The sequence below is a fragment of the Stylophora pistillata genome, chromosome 2, assembly GCF_964205215.1.
Source record: "Stylophora pistillata chromosome 2, jaStyPist1.2, whole genome shotgun sequence".
Classification (NCBI taxonomy): Eukaryota; Metazoa; Cnidaria; class Anthozoa; order Scleractinia; family Pocilloporidae; genus Stylophora; species Stylophora pistillata.
Window position 1 is genome coordinate 49,443,008 of NC_142520.1, and position 16,056 is coordinate 49,459,063.

The window sequence follows — 16,056 nt, forward strand, 5'->3', positions numbered from 1 at the left end:
TTGAAGGATCGGGGAATATACAAATGCCTCAGAAACTACTTTCAGAAAATTATACTACCTAATAAATTATAATCACCAAACTCAAACTCCTTGAAATTTGTTGTGATAGCAGGCTAGCTCGTGAATCGTGAGTGTGTGATTAATTTTTTAATTTTCATTTTTTTTTTGTAACGCCTGTCTCATTGACTCCCTTCCGACAATGAAGTTGATTGGTATCAGCTTTCTTAATCATTTTATTGAGCGATGGCTGGTTGATTTTTCCACCTCCCACCTCCTTCCTTTTCCAAACCACTGCCAGCGGTTTTTTCTTCTTTTGCGTAATCGAAAATTAAGGAATAAAGAGCTGTGCGAATAGACTTAAACCCCTAACTAACGCCACTTCTTGAGTGGTTCGGGAACGCTCAAAACCTTTACTTTACACAAAAGTGATGTGTGATAGCGGAAATAGTCTTTTGGTATATTACTCCACTGGGCCCCCCCAACAATGAAGTTGATTGGTTTCGGTTTTCTTATTCACGTGCCGAACTCGTGCTTTTAAGGCAGAACAAAAAAGGGCCTGTTCGTTTGGATTTCATCAATAAATCACTTGACTGAATTGACCAAGGATATTCGAACATGGGAGATTCAGGCGATTCCAGCTCTGGAAGCGATTGCGGGTCACCTCAGCCGATAGGAAAGTCAACGAGTAAAGTGTTCGTATGGCTGAAGGGAAAGGCGAAGTGTACACCGCGTGGAAATCCGTGGGTACTGCTGAATCGCGAGGGTAGAGTGAAAGACATTAAAATTGGAGGCAACTATTCGAGTGCAAAGATAAAAGAGCTGGTCAAGGAAAATTTTGCTGGACTTGCGGCTGTTGACTTGGATAGGTAGGTTAAGTACCAAAGCACTTTATCCCGCATGCAGGTTGTTTGCATTGAATACTGAATGTAAACTCAGAAGTGTGTGGTCACGTAAAACCCAGGTAGAGCAAAACAATTCAAATTTTAGCCACGCGACAAAGGATTCAAAATTTACCACTTATCCTTTAGCTATTTGCTTCGGATCATTCATTAAAACCAAAGTATGAGCAGTGAACTTGCTACGAATGTAAGGCCTGCAATGGAGTTAAATGTGCACGTAATATATAAAAACAGCACCTTTTATAACACGTGTAAGGTTGGGCCGAAATTTAGCCTGATCCACCCCATTTAGAGTCATTTCACGCAACGTCATCAAAATTAAAAAAGAAAGGAATCATCAGTCGTTACTCGAAGACTTACATTTAAACGGATTTTCAGTTTGATCAGAATACTTATCGCTCTAAACTACGCACAGATCTCAATCTTACCGAGACTGTTTCGATATTTAACTTTTTTTATCTCTTCTATTCTTGACTTTACCTGTGCAATGGTTACACAGTTAAAACAGGCAATTGGTAAAATTATTTAATTAAGGAAAGCAGGAATCTCAACTAGAATTTCCAGATTGACAGGAGGCTAATCATTGAGGCAGGGGGAGTGGGTAAAGGAGTAGAGGGGAATATGGACTGGAATATTACATGCCAAACAAGTCTAGAAACTTATTATTGATCATCTCTATTTAGATTTGCCCCATACTTTATTTACTATTTAGTGAATTCAAATGTTATTTCATATAGCCACTGTAAACTGTACGTAGTGTCGATGTTGAACTTTCCTTTCCATAGAATTCGTCTATACAAGTCTACGAGCCGTGGGAGCAAAATGGAAAAAGTTTACAGAGGCATACCAGACGCCAAGGAAATATTTAGAATTTATGGCAAGGGGAGTTCCAATTCCAGGCGCATATACATGGTTTTGCAACACCCGAGAAATGGAGGTTAGTGTAAACTTTAATAATCAATCAAGGGTTTGTGTCATTGCAGTCAGCACCAAAAGATCGCATTGAGTGCATACACATCTGTGTCATGTGACCCATAAGTAAAGATAGTAAAAGCCAATTTTGGCAAAGCCACAAGATAACTGTGCTGCAAAGGCTGGTCTTTAGCAAATTTGCATGTTGACATGAATATAACTGTAGTGGAGTAAAATATATGGCTGCAGTACCCACAAATGCCTGTTAGAATTGCAATAACAGCGTTCTGGAAATAACAGCCTCCTTGAAGTGGAAATACATTTTCGCTGCAATTAAAAAGAAAATCACCAGTGGTCTTTGAAAGACAAAAGCAACAACATAACCCAATTAATCTGCTGAGAAATAAAAACTTTGATATTTAAATTCTGACTTTTCAATATTTACCCTTTTAATGTTCATTACCATTGATTGGCCGACTGGCAATAAGGATCTTTGCCTCTTAAAAATTTTCAATATTTGTTTGTCATAGATTTATCAATAAAAAACTAGTAATTCTTGCATCTTTCCACTATTTTAATGGTAATTCAAATGGCTGATTTAAAGTCTTTGTTTTATTTCTCATCTCAGGATCTAACCCTAACCCTGAGTCCATACCAACACCAGGAGTTACCAATCCCAACCATCCTTCCCTTCCCTCTGTTCAGCCCAATTCCAACCCACCCTCCACAAACCAATCCCATCCCTCCCATCACCCTGAGCAGCCCAATTCAGACCCACCATCCACCAACCAATTCCAGCCCTCCATTTTCCTAGCTCAGCCTAATTCTAACCCACCCTCCACAAACCAATCCCAAGCCTCCCTTTCCTCTGCTCTGCTCAATTCCAACCCTTCCTCGCTTTCTCAACAATCAACCACTCACCCAAATCCCAGCTCATCTCAAACAAGTGTGACAAACTCAGTCATCCAGCCAGGGACTTCCAGTGATGAAGCAAGGGTGGCAAGTGGTGTTGTTAATCAAGTGGACTTGACATTGCCTACAAGTGAATGCAAGTGTTTGATTGATTTGCACACTAGTTATAAACTTAGTTACTGTTTTTTATTCAATCTTCCATTTGCATCTTGACTGGAAGCAGGTGACCCATCTGCCTGTATATGATTATGATGTGACACAATTCAAAACTGTGTTGTGTTTTTTTTTTGAACAGATGGTGTTTCTGCTTTTGATGACATGGCTACCAGTGACCTCGACAGGAGCTATTTAGCTAGTAACCCAGTAAATGTTGACTCAGGTAATACCATGGTGAATGATTAAAGAGCATCAAAATGCTGGTTTTTTTATTTTTCCTCTATGACCCCTCCCCCCCCCCCCCCCAAAAAAAAAAAAATCATGATCTTTGGCTATTGCAGACCAAAAACCCAATCCTGATTGGAATATCTAATAGTTATCTCCGGGGTGGGTAAGGATATTTTCTGAAAAAAGCATGCACATTACACTAGAAATCAAGTTTAAAACTGCAGATAGTTTACATAGATGATTTCAAATTGTATCATGTAATACCATTTATAAGGCAAATTTACAGAGCACTATTAAAAGCCAGTGTTTTAAGTCTTAACACTGAGAAAGTGCCCTAAAAAAGTAAGCCAAGTCAGATTTACACATTAGGTATGATGTAAATCAACAATATTTATGTGAGACTGATCAAGAAATTAAATCAAAAAGGAGGAAATTTTTACACCATATATTTTTCTACATTTATTATAGCATGTCATTTAACTGGCACAGAACAGTGGGAAACAGGTATGTTTCTATAAAATGGATTAAAAAACAGATACACTTAAAAAAGCCAAAGTGGGATTAGCTTGAACATAATTTTATTTACTCAGTAATTTAATTGAAAAATAAGAGAGATGAACAATTGGGTCTCCTGTTGATGAAGAATAGGATAATCTTCAGTATTATAGTAGAGTAGAGTACAGTGTGATATAGACAGATAGACTGACTGACTCGTGCAGTTTTGTAGCATGAAGTAATGCACAATAAGTAATGTTCTTGAAATTCATTCAATTTTGTGCCATTACATTTAAGCTGGGGTTGTAGAAGAGGATATGAGTTCCTTAGGAGTTCTGGATCTGAATACTCGAGGTATGTTGGAAATATTGTCAATAATTCAATAATATTTTCAATAATTTATGAGTTCCTTAGGAGTTCTGGATCTGAATAATCAAGGTATGTTGGAATTATTGTCAATAATTTAATGCAATTACATGCAGGGCTCTCCCTGGATGATGACATTAGATAAATTTCCACCAGATACAAAACAATATTCATGCCAAAAGTAGCATTTGAACCTAAAATAGAAAGCTTAACCTTGCTTATACCCTATGTAGTTGTCTGATTCATATTTCAAACTACAGCAAGAGTTGGGGAATGGAAACAAAACAAAAAAAAAAAAACAACAACCCTTAGAAGATTTTGGCACAGGTCCTTAATGGTGACAGTTCAATTGAACACTGTTACTATTTGTAAATAATAATATTGCATAAAACAAATAACAAAAGTGCTAGAAATCTGGAATTGGAGTCTAAAATATACTTGTTATTTCAAGAAGGAAAATGGAAGAAGAGTTTGGAAAAAACCCAACCCTTAGAAGATTTTGACACAGATGTCCTTAAAGGATGACAGTTTGATTGAATACCACTACTATTTGTAGACCACAATATAATAATTTTGTAGTGCAATGGAGTGTGGACAGAGCATGGGATGTGCTTTACTGTGAACAAGTGCTGATGGAGGTGGCATCAGCCCATGAGGATATTCTCCTACCAATCTTTTTGAACTTAATATATGAGGAGGTTTGTGTTAAATAGCGATGTTATGTTTGCCCGGATGGCTTGCAATTTTCAAGGAAACTGTTGTAAATAAATACAGTTAGCATGCCTAGGTGTCAATGTGTTGAGTTAATGAGAAGTAAAATATATTAGCAGTCACATTTGAAATAAAAATAGCCTGTAAACTTTTGTGAAGCCACATTTGTCATATGTCAATTTCACTTGCTGAGGAACAGACCCATTTGGAAAAGTATACTACAGTTACTGTCTGTCAACTTTAATTTCTCTAGGTGACATATAGTCCTAATGCATGCATTGCAACAATGCACTGTGTTGCATCATAACACCAAAAGAAATAACATTAAATCTAACTCTACTTTAATTTAAATTTGTGTATCTAGATGTGTCACCAGGCCAGGTCTGACCAGAGAAGCATGGTTACAGTGATCCTACAAGAAGGTGACAACATACCTGATGTGATAAGGTGACTATCAATAGTTAATAAAAGGTTATTTTTATCTCTAAAAGCAGGCTGCACTCTGCAGAAACAGCTTCCGATTACACTAAGTCACAGTGACAAAATAAATAGGTTAATATCATAGTTCATAATAGTTAATTTTTCTTATTGAGAGACATATGCATGAACCGTGCCTTTAAACTTTTCTGTGTATATAACTTAAAAACACATGGAGACATCAAAAGTGACCATGCTTACCTGGTGCAATGTGTACCCACATGACAATTTTTTTGTACATAGGTTACTCCAACTGACTGGTTTCTGTGTTTTCAAACATAAATTACATTATAAGATGCAATGAATATATAAAGTTCATATATTTTTGAACTGCGGTATTAGATACGTGTGATGTGCGATCCTCGCAGTAGATAGCGCTACTGCGAGGATCGCACATCACACGTATCTAATACTGCAGTTCAAAAATATATGAACTTTATATATTCATTGCATCTCATTTATCACTTTCACGGGTTTATTACGAATCAACTTAACAGCCTGCTCCCAGTTGGCTTGTTAGCTCAATTGGTAGAGCGCTGCACTAGTATCGCAGAGGTCAGTGGTTCGAGTCCCGTACAGGCCTGATTTTTTTCAAGTCTGATTTTCGCTATTGCATAAATAGCGCTATCTACTGTGAGGATCGCACATCACACGTAAATTACATTATAATTTGAAATACAAACATCACGCTTAAACATCACTCACAAACATCACAAAGGGTATTCAAGATTTTTAATATCCACTGTATGATGCATGCATGCTATATTTCACATTAAGTAGTAAATAATTTTAATTAGTAATCAAATATGTTTATCTCTCTCTTAAATCATCAGGATTCTGAATATTCTACATGGAGTCAATCATGGAAACTTATACTTTTGGATAACTAAAGAAAAATCCAGATCTGGGAGAGAAGGTATTGAATTACTATCCGTGTTTTGGATGTTTACTATAAGATACGAGACAAAAAGGTCAAAGTTAAAAAAGTTTCCTAAGTCTTAATGGCTAAACATCAAGATTGTAATGTAATTCTCACACTTTACTAATATTTAAAAATGGATACATCTGAGGTACTGATATTGTGTACTGTAAAGAGTGTGTGCATAGATATGTTTCTTCATTATTAAGGGATGTTGACATCTCCTGTTCCCTTCCAGGATGTACTTATAATAGGGTGTTTTACTTTCTGTAGTACTGAGCATATCAAAATATACTGTTATCTTCTAGTCTATGTTGTGTTTCCTTATGCTATATTTAGTGCCCCATAACAACCTCTACGCACCAATAATAGATGCAATAATGCCCATAATTTTCAATGTTCTCAAACTCTTCTTACCATTTTATGTTATTTTTTATGACAGTGAAAAGAAAATTTGGAAGTGCTGGGTCCGATTTACTCATAATGGCACCCACAACTTCTCAGCCTATCCTCATAGAGCGTTTTTGTGGTGAGCATTTTAAGAATGTAAATAGCCTCAAAATACAATTTGTTGAAAAGGTTGGTAAATGTTAATGAAAGGAATTTTATATTGATAATAGTAATAAGCTTTTCTTGGCAAATAACGTTCAGTTTGGAATGTTTGAAAAGGATCCCATGCCTGCAAGTCAGTCTGTACTCATTCAATTTTAATGTCATCACTATGTGTAGGCACAAGTCAAAACAGACAATAAACATAAGGAAGATTGAGGAAAAACTCCCATTGCTTTAAAAGCACTTCCCTTACCTTAAGTCTTATATTAATTTAAAGATAATGTACTCTTTAATTTTAAGGTTGACTTGCAGTCATGTACAATATCCCAAGCCATCATCAGGCACCAGTATACTACCTACATACCAGTTTGACCTTGCATAAATGTTGCCACTTTTTGGTAAATTGTTTTAATATGTCTTTTTGGCCCCTTTTTAAAAATTGAACATCATAGGTTAATATTGATCTGATTTGACTTAAAGATGGCTGGAAACAAAATTGTTGTATTTTGGATTCTTATAACAAGGAGACAACCTAAAATTGGCAACAAAGGAAGATGTGGTGGATGCAGTAAAAAGGGCAGCAGATGCTGTGGATGCATTCACAAGGGAATGGTAAGAGATCTTTAATATTCGATAAGATAAAGGTAGAAATAATTATTTCCAGCTTGTTACCCATTGACAACCTTATGATCTTACAGAAAATTTTCATAAACTCATATAGCTCAAGTCTGATGTGTTATTCATACATCAGATACTAAGCTGTTTCAAACAATGTCTTGTTCGCAATTAACAAACATTAAAAAACCCTAGGTGTATGCAAATTATGTGGTTAATATGTTTTGATTATCCAGACAGATGCAGCAAATCAAAGTGAACACTGGTGAGATTCACCATAAGTTATTCATTGTTTCCAATAGGGAGAGGTTAGAGCAGGATCGTTCACCTAAGAAGGAGCAGGAGAGTGCATTGCAAAAGGCAATAGAGGATGACAAGGTAAATAGCTTTTCCCAAATACTTACATAGCACAAATAATGCCAATATCAATTATGTCAATCGTGGCATGATTACCTGTTGGAAATAAACAAAAATAAAGAACACATTAGGAGAAAGTCAGGCAATGAAATGAGGATTATTTTTAGAAGGCTTCCTTTAAGACTTCAGGAGCCAAAACAAGCACCAGCCATCAAAGTATGGCCCAAGTTTCAGAGACATATCCCCAAACAGGAAAGGAAATGAGTGAAATGAAGTGATTCAACATAAATAATACTTGTTACCAAAAAAACTGCTATAATTACCACTTTCTCTTTTAAGACTTAGCAGCAGAAATTTCAAGATCTTTTTTCTACATTATCAATGAAATATTACTGAGGTTGTCATGTATTTATTCTGTAAGATTAAAGAATCAAGCAAGATAAGGAAAGCCCGACAAGCCAGAGTTACAGATGTCAGTCGGGAAGAAAAAAAAGAGAAAGTGAAAATCATCCTCCGCCACTCAAACGGCAAGGAAGAGCGCCAGTTCATCAAAGGTGCCTTCTTCCAGGTACATATAAACAATGATACAAATTATTAAACTGTAAATAGCACTTTGGTAAAATTATGTAGACATACAGTGATTGGCAGATAGCTTTTTATAAAAAGAAATCTAACCTTTTTCCTGTTTAAATGATATAGGAAGTATATGACTGGGCAGGCTCCAACAATGCTCTCCCATTACACTTCTCTATCCAAAGAGGTAGGGAAGTGGTAAAACATGGAGACCTCTTGGAGAGACCAGAGGTGCTTCATATTCATGAGAGAGTAAGTAAATAATAATATTGCATAAAACAAATAACAACTACAGTACTAGAAATCTGGAGTTGGAGTCTAAAATATACTTGTGTTATTTCAAGAAGGCAAATGGAATGCCTTTGGTGAATTCAAATTTGTTCAAAATACCCTTTTAATCCTGATTTTTAGAGGTGGTGGAAAAAATATGGCAAATGATATGCTATCTCCTGGTATTTCTTAGCACACAAAATTAATCATTATGAGATACATACTACAAGTATGAATTTTGAGGGGATTTTTGCTTGCATATTCACCAATGTGCCTGCATGAGGTTTGAAAGTCACAGTTGTAAAGTGTTCAAACAGCTACCCTGGTAAATACTGTGGAATTTATGTATTAAACCTTATCTTTGATTCTGTTAACTTGTTTTTTTTTTTTAATCCAGGATGAGGCAGAGATTAAATCCCTTCTGGGATCAGAGGTTAGAAAAAAGTGAATACACATAGTAACAACTTATCTTTGAATGTATGATACAACACCACATATTAAGTAAAGTGTATGCTCGGACTGGTCAATTTGCTGCAAATTATCTGCCTATGAGTGTGTGACATGAAGCAAAATGGCACAAGGATCAAAACAGAAAAAAAGAATGTGTATTATTGAAGAAGTAAACTGGAAAGCTCTTATCACCATAGCCAGTCTTTAGTATAAACCGTTTCTTTCTCCACACAGCCTAATTTTTCAGTTTGATTATTATTAAAAGACAAAATCATCTTTTTTGACTATTCATTTTGTATACCCAGGTTGAAAGTTTGGGTTATGACCTGAGTTTTATTCATAGAGTTAAGCATAAATTTTGAAATTGTTAATGGTAAGGAAATAAGAAATGTTAATTCTGGGTCACATGATGGCTTTCCTCATTTTGCCTGCAGGTGACATTCCAAGGAAATATTCCCGATTTGCAGTTGGAGGGTGACCCTTCATCCACAATACTAGGTGAGGAATACAAATATTATGTATTAAACTAGTAATTACCAAAAAATGAAAAAAACAATGTAAAGAATAAAAATGAAGTACCTTCAAATGATACTGAACATGCATGAAAAGCAGACCCAGTCTTAGCAAAGGTAATGCAACCCAACAAGAAAATTACAGGTAATCTGCCTTGCTCAGTGATAATAAGCAGAAAATAAGGACAGACATTAGGACTACATGATGTTCCTAAAAACAGAGATAACATCTTTCTTTAAAAAATTTCAGAAGAAATTGCCTTAATGCCAAAAATCAACACTGGTCATATGTTAAGTTATGTGTTGAGGGCTTATTAATTTCATATTTGTTACCTGATAAACAATGAGAGTCGCCACACAATTCTGTAATTTACTGGATAAATCATCATCACCTGTATTGCTTGAGCAATTATAGTAAAATATAGGTATATTAAATTGTGTATTTTTACATACTGAGACTAGTTCTCCTCCTGACAGATGAAGATTCGAACACAAGCAAAACAAATGAGTTAAGGGAAGTAGTGCACATTAAAATGTCACGTAAAATTATTGGTAGTATGCTACATTATGAAAACCCTACCATAACATATTGCATTGTATGTTCCATAGATCATTGACCAAAAAAAGTTGACTTAAACTTAAAAAACTCCCATGTCCCTTGGGACGAGGTTCTTTGTGGGCCGTGACACTTAGGCAGACTGACGGGTCCCTTGGGACAAGGTTCTTCGTGAGCCGCGACACTTGGGGCAGACTGAAAGGTCCCTTGGGACGAGGTTCTTCGTGAGCCGCGACACTTGGGGCAGACTGACAGGTCCCTTGGGACGAGGTTCTTCGTGAGCCGCGACACTTGGGGCAGACTGAAAGGTCCCTTGGGACGAGGTTCTTCGTGAGCCGCGACACTTGGGGCAGACTGACGGGTCCCTTGGGACGAGGTTCTTCGTGAGCCGCGACACTTGGGGCAGACTGAAAGGTCCCTTGGGACGAGGTTCTTCGTGAGCCGCGACACTTGGGGCAGACTGACGGGTCCCTTGGGACGAGGTTCTTCGTGAGCCGCGACACTTGGGGCAGACTGAGAGGTCCCTTGGGACGAGGTTCTTCGTGAGCCGCGACACTTGGGGCAGACTGACTGGTCCCTTGGGACGAGGTTCTCCGTGAGCCGCGACACTTGGGGCAGACTGAAAGTTCCCTTGGGACGAGGTTCTTCGTGAGCCGCGACACTTGGGGCAGACTTAGAGGTCCCTTGGGACGAGGTTCTTCGTGAGCCGCAACACTTGGGGCAGACTGACGGGTCCCTTGGGACAAGGTTCTTTGCGAGCAGCAATTTTTTGTGCAGACTTACTTAATGATCTTCATGTGATCTAGTTCTCATTTTAACCAAAATAATTTAAGATATGTCAATATACATACAACTGAACAAAATGAACTGTCATGGCTTCCTCCTGCATAACACTAACATCAACACCTGACCAAATAATATTAACAACAGCAAGGTGGAACAACTGACAGTATCTATTATCACTATAGTTTTAAATAAGGGTCATGCTATAATGTAAACAACTTATCAACCTAAAGAACTAAGTAAATAGAGATCATGTTAGTAACATCATTTTCCAAGTGTGTTCAGTAAAGGTATTGAATGCCCTATTTTAATTTGCCATTGAAATATGAGGTCATGTAATTAGATTAGTTCATGTACATTTCATTAGTGACTATTTAATTTTATAATACTATATCTACGTTATAATAGTCATGGTTATAAAGGAAAGTAAGAGATTGAGGCAGTGGCATCTTGGTTTTTGCCATTGTCCCTTGTTGTTAAAAGTAAGTTACACGTGACTCTTGTGGATGGCATACTTCCCTTTACTTTTTATCTTGTTTCAGGAACCACTACCAGGTACATCTGGAATTATTTTTGCACAAGCAGGTGAGAAGCATATTATCTAATAAGTAAAATAACCAGTATTTTACCAACCAGTAAGGATACTGATTTTAATGTTGGTAAAAGTGGCCATCTCTGATGTTAGTTGATCCACTGGCATCCTACTGCATTTTAGAGGATAACATGGCATAAGGATGTCATTAGAGCTACAAAAGAATTTAATCAGAAGGTTGAACAAAATGATTAGACTCTATTAGAAGATATTGAAAGAACATGGAAATGTATATTCTTGACCTGGAGACCATGGATTATGGAAATTTCCTACTGACCCTTTTAACTAAGGCCCCTACTTAACCTGGCAATCTATAAAGCATTTCCCTCCAAACTGGGACAATATAATTATCAGAGAAATATATGATTGAGAGTCAACAGCAAGAAAAAGAAAATTACTGGTCAGCCTACAATGTCTAAAATTATAACTTTTTCCCCAGAAGAAGGACAAGAAATAGAGGAAAGTTGTGTAGACATCAACAAGGAGGAGAAGAAAGTAGAAGAGAAAAAGGAGCAAAAGAAAGAAGAGGAAGTGAGGGAACACACAGAAGAAGAGAAAAAGAGGGAACATAAAGATGAAGAGGGGAACGAACATGTTAAACATGAAAGGAAAAGGAAAAAGAAGGACAGGAGAACAACCTCAAAAAGAAAAAAGCCAATGGTGGAAAATCACCCAGAATGTTAAAAGTTTAAAAAGACTTTAAAAGGACCCTTGTCAGCCACACCTTTGTTTCTGTTTACCTGTGGATGTTTTCATATTTTATTTCATGTAGAGCAGATCCAAATATAAAAATGCACAATCAAACTGCTTAGGGTAATTTAAAAGACTTCCAGAAACACAACTTGGGACAATGCAATAAAATTTCACTTTCCCATACATTTCACATATTTTCATGGTCATAAAAAATGGTGGAGGCTGGCTAGAGTCCTTCAAAATTTGTTCAATAGAGGCTGCTATAAAGCAACAAGTTAAAAATGTTCTTTGTTTTGATGATAAACAACAAGTGTAGAGCCCAAAACTTCAGTTCCTAATGTAAATATGGTTGGTGTTATAAGGAACTAAAAGTGTTCAGTTTAGAATTTAGTCAAAGTGGGTCATATGTATTGCATGACATTTTATATTGGGTCATTTGAAAAACAAATGGTCTGGGTCAAACTATGATCTTCAAACTTCCAAGAACTGACATCATTCAAACCATCACCAGTATGTCAGAGTCTTTATGCTTTTCAAGGTTTTAGTTGTTTATTGTGGTAAACAATTCATCATAAAGTGGAATCCTTATTTTAAAAAATTACAGACCAATCTTGAATATACGATGTCAAAAAACAGCAAAATATATTTTTCATTTCATGCTTTCTGACCCCAAGTAACTGATTCAACTTCAAATCATGTTTTCAGGTTCAACTGCCATTCTCTTTTGCTTGAAAAACACTAAGCTTTTGTCCTTGTTTCATAACAAAACATAAACACAAGAACAAAGACAACAAATGAAGCATCAAACGATCAGTAAATCAACATATGCAAAATGTCTAAGTAGGCTCATACTAAAATTGTACTCATACCCACGTAATCTGAAATGCTAGTCATCTTAATATTGTGCCCTCATCTAAGGATAGTAAGCACATTTTTTTTTTTTTTTTGGTTTTCTTTAATTATTGCCAGCTGCTTTGGAAGTACTTAATATATATGAGGTAACTTGCTTTTTGTTTGTTTCTTTGTTTTTTAGTCTGTTTTTACATCAGTAAGAGTCCACAACCATTTCATTTAGTGTCAGAATAGAATATTCCAAATAAATGAAACAAAAACATGAACTAGATCGAATACTGGAACTAGTTATGATTTGAATTTAATAGTTGATGTTGCACATGCAATATAGAAGACTTCTAAAAGAGTGGAAAAATTTAGGCTTCTATGAAACTATAAACCTTAACCACAACCATGTTTACTTTACTGAAAGGTGTGAAATTGGCTTCCTTGGGTGAGAGCACAGTGATTTAATATCTAGAGTAGGGACCCCTTGGCTTAATTCTTGCCTTGCACTGAAGAGTAGGCAAAGTTAAAATTACATTATACAGTACATACATATATATGTATATATAAAAAATTGTGGCAAGAAGTTAAAACTTGTTCATATTTTGAAGATGATCCATAAGCATGTAAACCAAAAAAATGTCCCTAGTTAGTCACACCTTTATTTTAATTTACCCGTGGATATTTTGATATTTTATTTCATGTAGAGCAGGTTCAACTTAAACAACAAACATGGCAGATTTGATGTTAAGTTTATTATTTACTATGGTAAAATCAACTTGTATTTATTAAATTAATAGGTATTAAAATATTCAATTCAGTTACTAATATCAAAAATGTCTTGCTTTTTTTTTTTAGTCATGATCGCAGATAAGGATTAAGGTTTTTTTTTCAGTCAATAAAGTGCGCTAGGTCAGGCTATATGAAAATTAAGGTCAGCTCAACAAGCACTTGATTATTTTGTTAAAAGTGAACTGTTGCAGTTGTGTCATAGCTTTTACAGTTGATTAGTTTGGTGGATCTATTACAAAGTTAATATTTAACATTTTAGGAATCTTATTTGTTCTGAACTATCAAATTAATTCATAAGAATTAATTTCTTTTAACTTAATTGTCAAGTCCATGTTAATCTTACTAGTCAACATTTAATTTGGTTATATCAACGAAGTTGAAATTATAAATTAGCCACTGTACTGTAGAGAGTCAAAAAGCTGAAGTTTCAAGTATTGGCCCTTAACTCTGACAAAGGGTTAATGCTCAAAACGTCAGCTTTTTGAATCTTCAGGGTGGCCAGTTTACAATTTCATCTTAATTAATCTACCCCCACTGACACAGCACCACAGTTTCTTTAAAAACCTCCAACGTTCATTCATTTGTGAACATTTAGTCAATTTTGATTTAAAATAGATTCCTCTGCTATAAAAAATATCACAGTATGATTGTGTTTCACAAAATTATCTGAATAGAATGAGTGAAACACAAAATTGGAAAACAAATTTAGCTTCAAAAAAATTATAGTATCCCACCACACTTTCACATGTTCCATGAAATGCTGCTGAGCTATTATGGTCTTGGAAAATGGACATAAGTATAGTTAACATTATTCTTCTTACCATTTGTTTGCAAGATGAGAAAATTTTGCTTTTGTTTTTTTCCATTCCCACTAATATGAATGTCAGCTGGTAGCTATGCATACGCGTGACTGTCTTGAATTCTGGTGCCGGAATGTTAGTTTTACTCATCCTCTACTCAGTCTTTTTTGTCCAAACCATTTTAACATTTCCTAAGAGTTATGTTCCTTTTTAGGCTAAAAATGACCAATTAAAATAGGAACGCGAAAATCTATCGAGCTTACGTAACCGAAAACTATGAAGCAGCAAGTAGGAACAAACACCCTCCGGTAAAACAATGTACCAGAAGAAACCAATGCTTACCTTAGGACCATTTCCTCCATCTCTTTAGCAGCGTAAAAATATTCTTTCTCCCTCTCGCGTTCTTTTTAAAATTTCAAAAAAGTCCTGAGTTCGCGACGACAAGTTTGCTAGAACATGACCACTCTCGCTCACCCCAGGCTCCCTCCCGTATTGAGCCTCGATTAGAAAATCGAGGCTCGATTGGAAAATCGAGGCACGATTGGAAAATCGAGGCTCGATTGGAAAATCGAGGCTCGATTGCAAAATCGAGGCACGATTGCAAAATCGAGGCACGATTGCAAAATCGAGGCACGATTGCAAAATCGGATCATTCACGGTTTCCGGGAAACGAGCCCAAAAGCAGGATCATTCACGGTTTCCGGGAAACGAGCCCAAAAGCACCTGATCAAAAACGACCACGATTCCTCGTTTTGCCAAGCTTCGACATACGAGCCTCGATTATCCAATCGAGCCTCGATTTTGCAATCCTGCCTCGATTTTGCAATCGTGCCTCGATTTTCCAATCGAGCCTCGATTTTCCAATCGAGCCTCGATTTTCCAATCGAGCCTCGATTTTGCAATCGTGCCTCGATTTTCCAATCGAGCCTCGATTTTCTAATCGAGGCTCAATACGGGAGGGAGGCTGGGGCGAGCGAGAGTAGTCATGTTCTAGCAAACTTGTCGTCGCGAACTCAGGACTTTTTTGAAATTTTAAAAAGAACGCGAGAGGGAGAAAGAATATTTTTACGCTGCTAAAGAGATGGAGGAAATGGTCCTAAGGTAAGCATTGGTTTCTTCTGGTACATTGTTTTACCGGAGGGTGTTTGTTCCTACTTGCTGCTTCATAGTTTTCGGTTACGTAAGCTCGATAGATTTTCGCGTTCCTATTTTAATTGGTCATTTTTAGCCAAAAAAGGAACATAACTCTTAGGAAATGTTAAAATGGTTTGGACAAAAAAGACTGAGTAGAGGATGAGTAAAACTAACATTCTGGCACCAGAATTCAAGACAGTGACGCGTATGCATAGCTACCAGCTGACGTTCATATTAGTGGGAATGGAAAAAAACAAAAGCAAAATTTTCTCATCTTGCAAACAAATGGTAAGAAGAATAATGTTAACTATACTTATGTCCATTTTCCAAGACCATAATAGCTCAGCAGCATTTCATGGAACATGTGAAAGTGTGGTGGGATACTATAATTTTTTTGAAGCTAAATTTGTTATCCAATTTTGTGTTTCACTCATTCTATTCAGATAATTTTGTGAAACCCAATCA

At 36.3% G+C, this 16,056-nt stretch overlaps 2 protein-coding genes across 3 annotated transcripts; both read left to right on the plus strand.

Annotated features, from left to right (window-relative positions):
* The first annotated feature begins 527 nt into the window (after positions 1-527).
* Positions 528-10,021, plus strand: LOC148740067 (uncharacterized). Its single transcript, XM_088749637.1, has 17 exons — positions 528-866; positions 1,685-1,836; positions 2,440-2,859; positions 3,019-3,102; positions 3,576-3,611; positions 3,900-3,956; positions 4,548-4,666; positions 5,044-5,126; positions 5,990-6,072; positions 6,518-6,604; positions 7,152-7,239; positions 7,545-7,620; positions 8,021-8,167; positions 8,299-8,424; positions 8,840-8,875; positions 9,327-9,390; positions 9,882-10,021. Exons 1-17 carry the CDS (start codon positions 616-618, stop codon positions 10,019-10,021), a joined length of 2,049 nt encoding a protein of 682 aa, XP_088605763.1. The 5' UTR covers positions 528-615.
* Positions 10,022-10,731: 710 nt separating this feature from the next.
* Positions 10,732-13,702, plus strand: LOC148740068 (uncharacterized). Of its 2 annotated transcripts, none has more exons than XM_088748643.1 (2): positions 10,732-11,328; positions 11,778-13,702. In XM_088748643.1, the coding sequence occupies exons 1-2, from the start codon at positions 11,250-11,252 to the stop codon at positions 12,017-12,019; spliced, it is 321 nt and encodes a 106-aa protein (XP_088604769.1). In that variant the 5' UTR covers positions 10,732-11,249; the 3' UTR covers positions 12,020-13,702. The 2 variants fall into 2 exon arrangements, with proteins under 2 accessions (XP_088604769.1, XP_088604768.1); XM_088748642.1 differs by having other exon boundaries at positions 10,733-11,328; positions 11,775-13,702.
* The last annotated feature ends 2,354 nt before the right edge of the window (positions 13,703-16,056 follow it).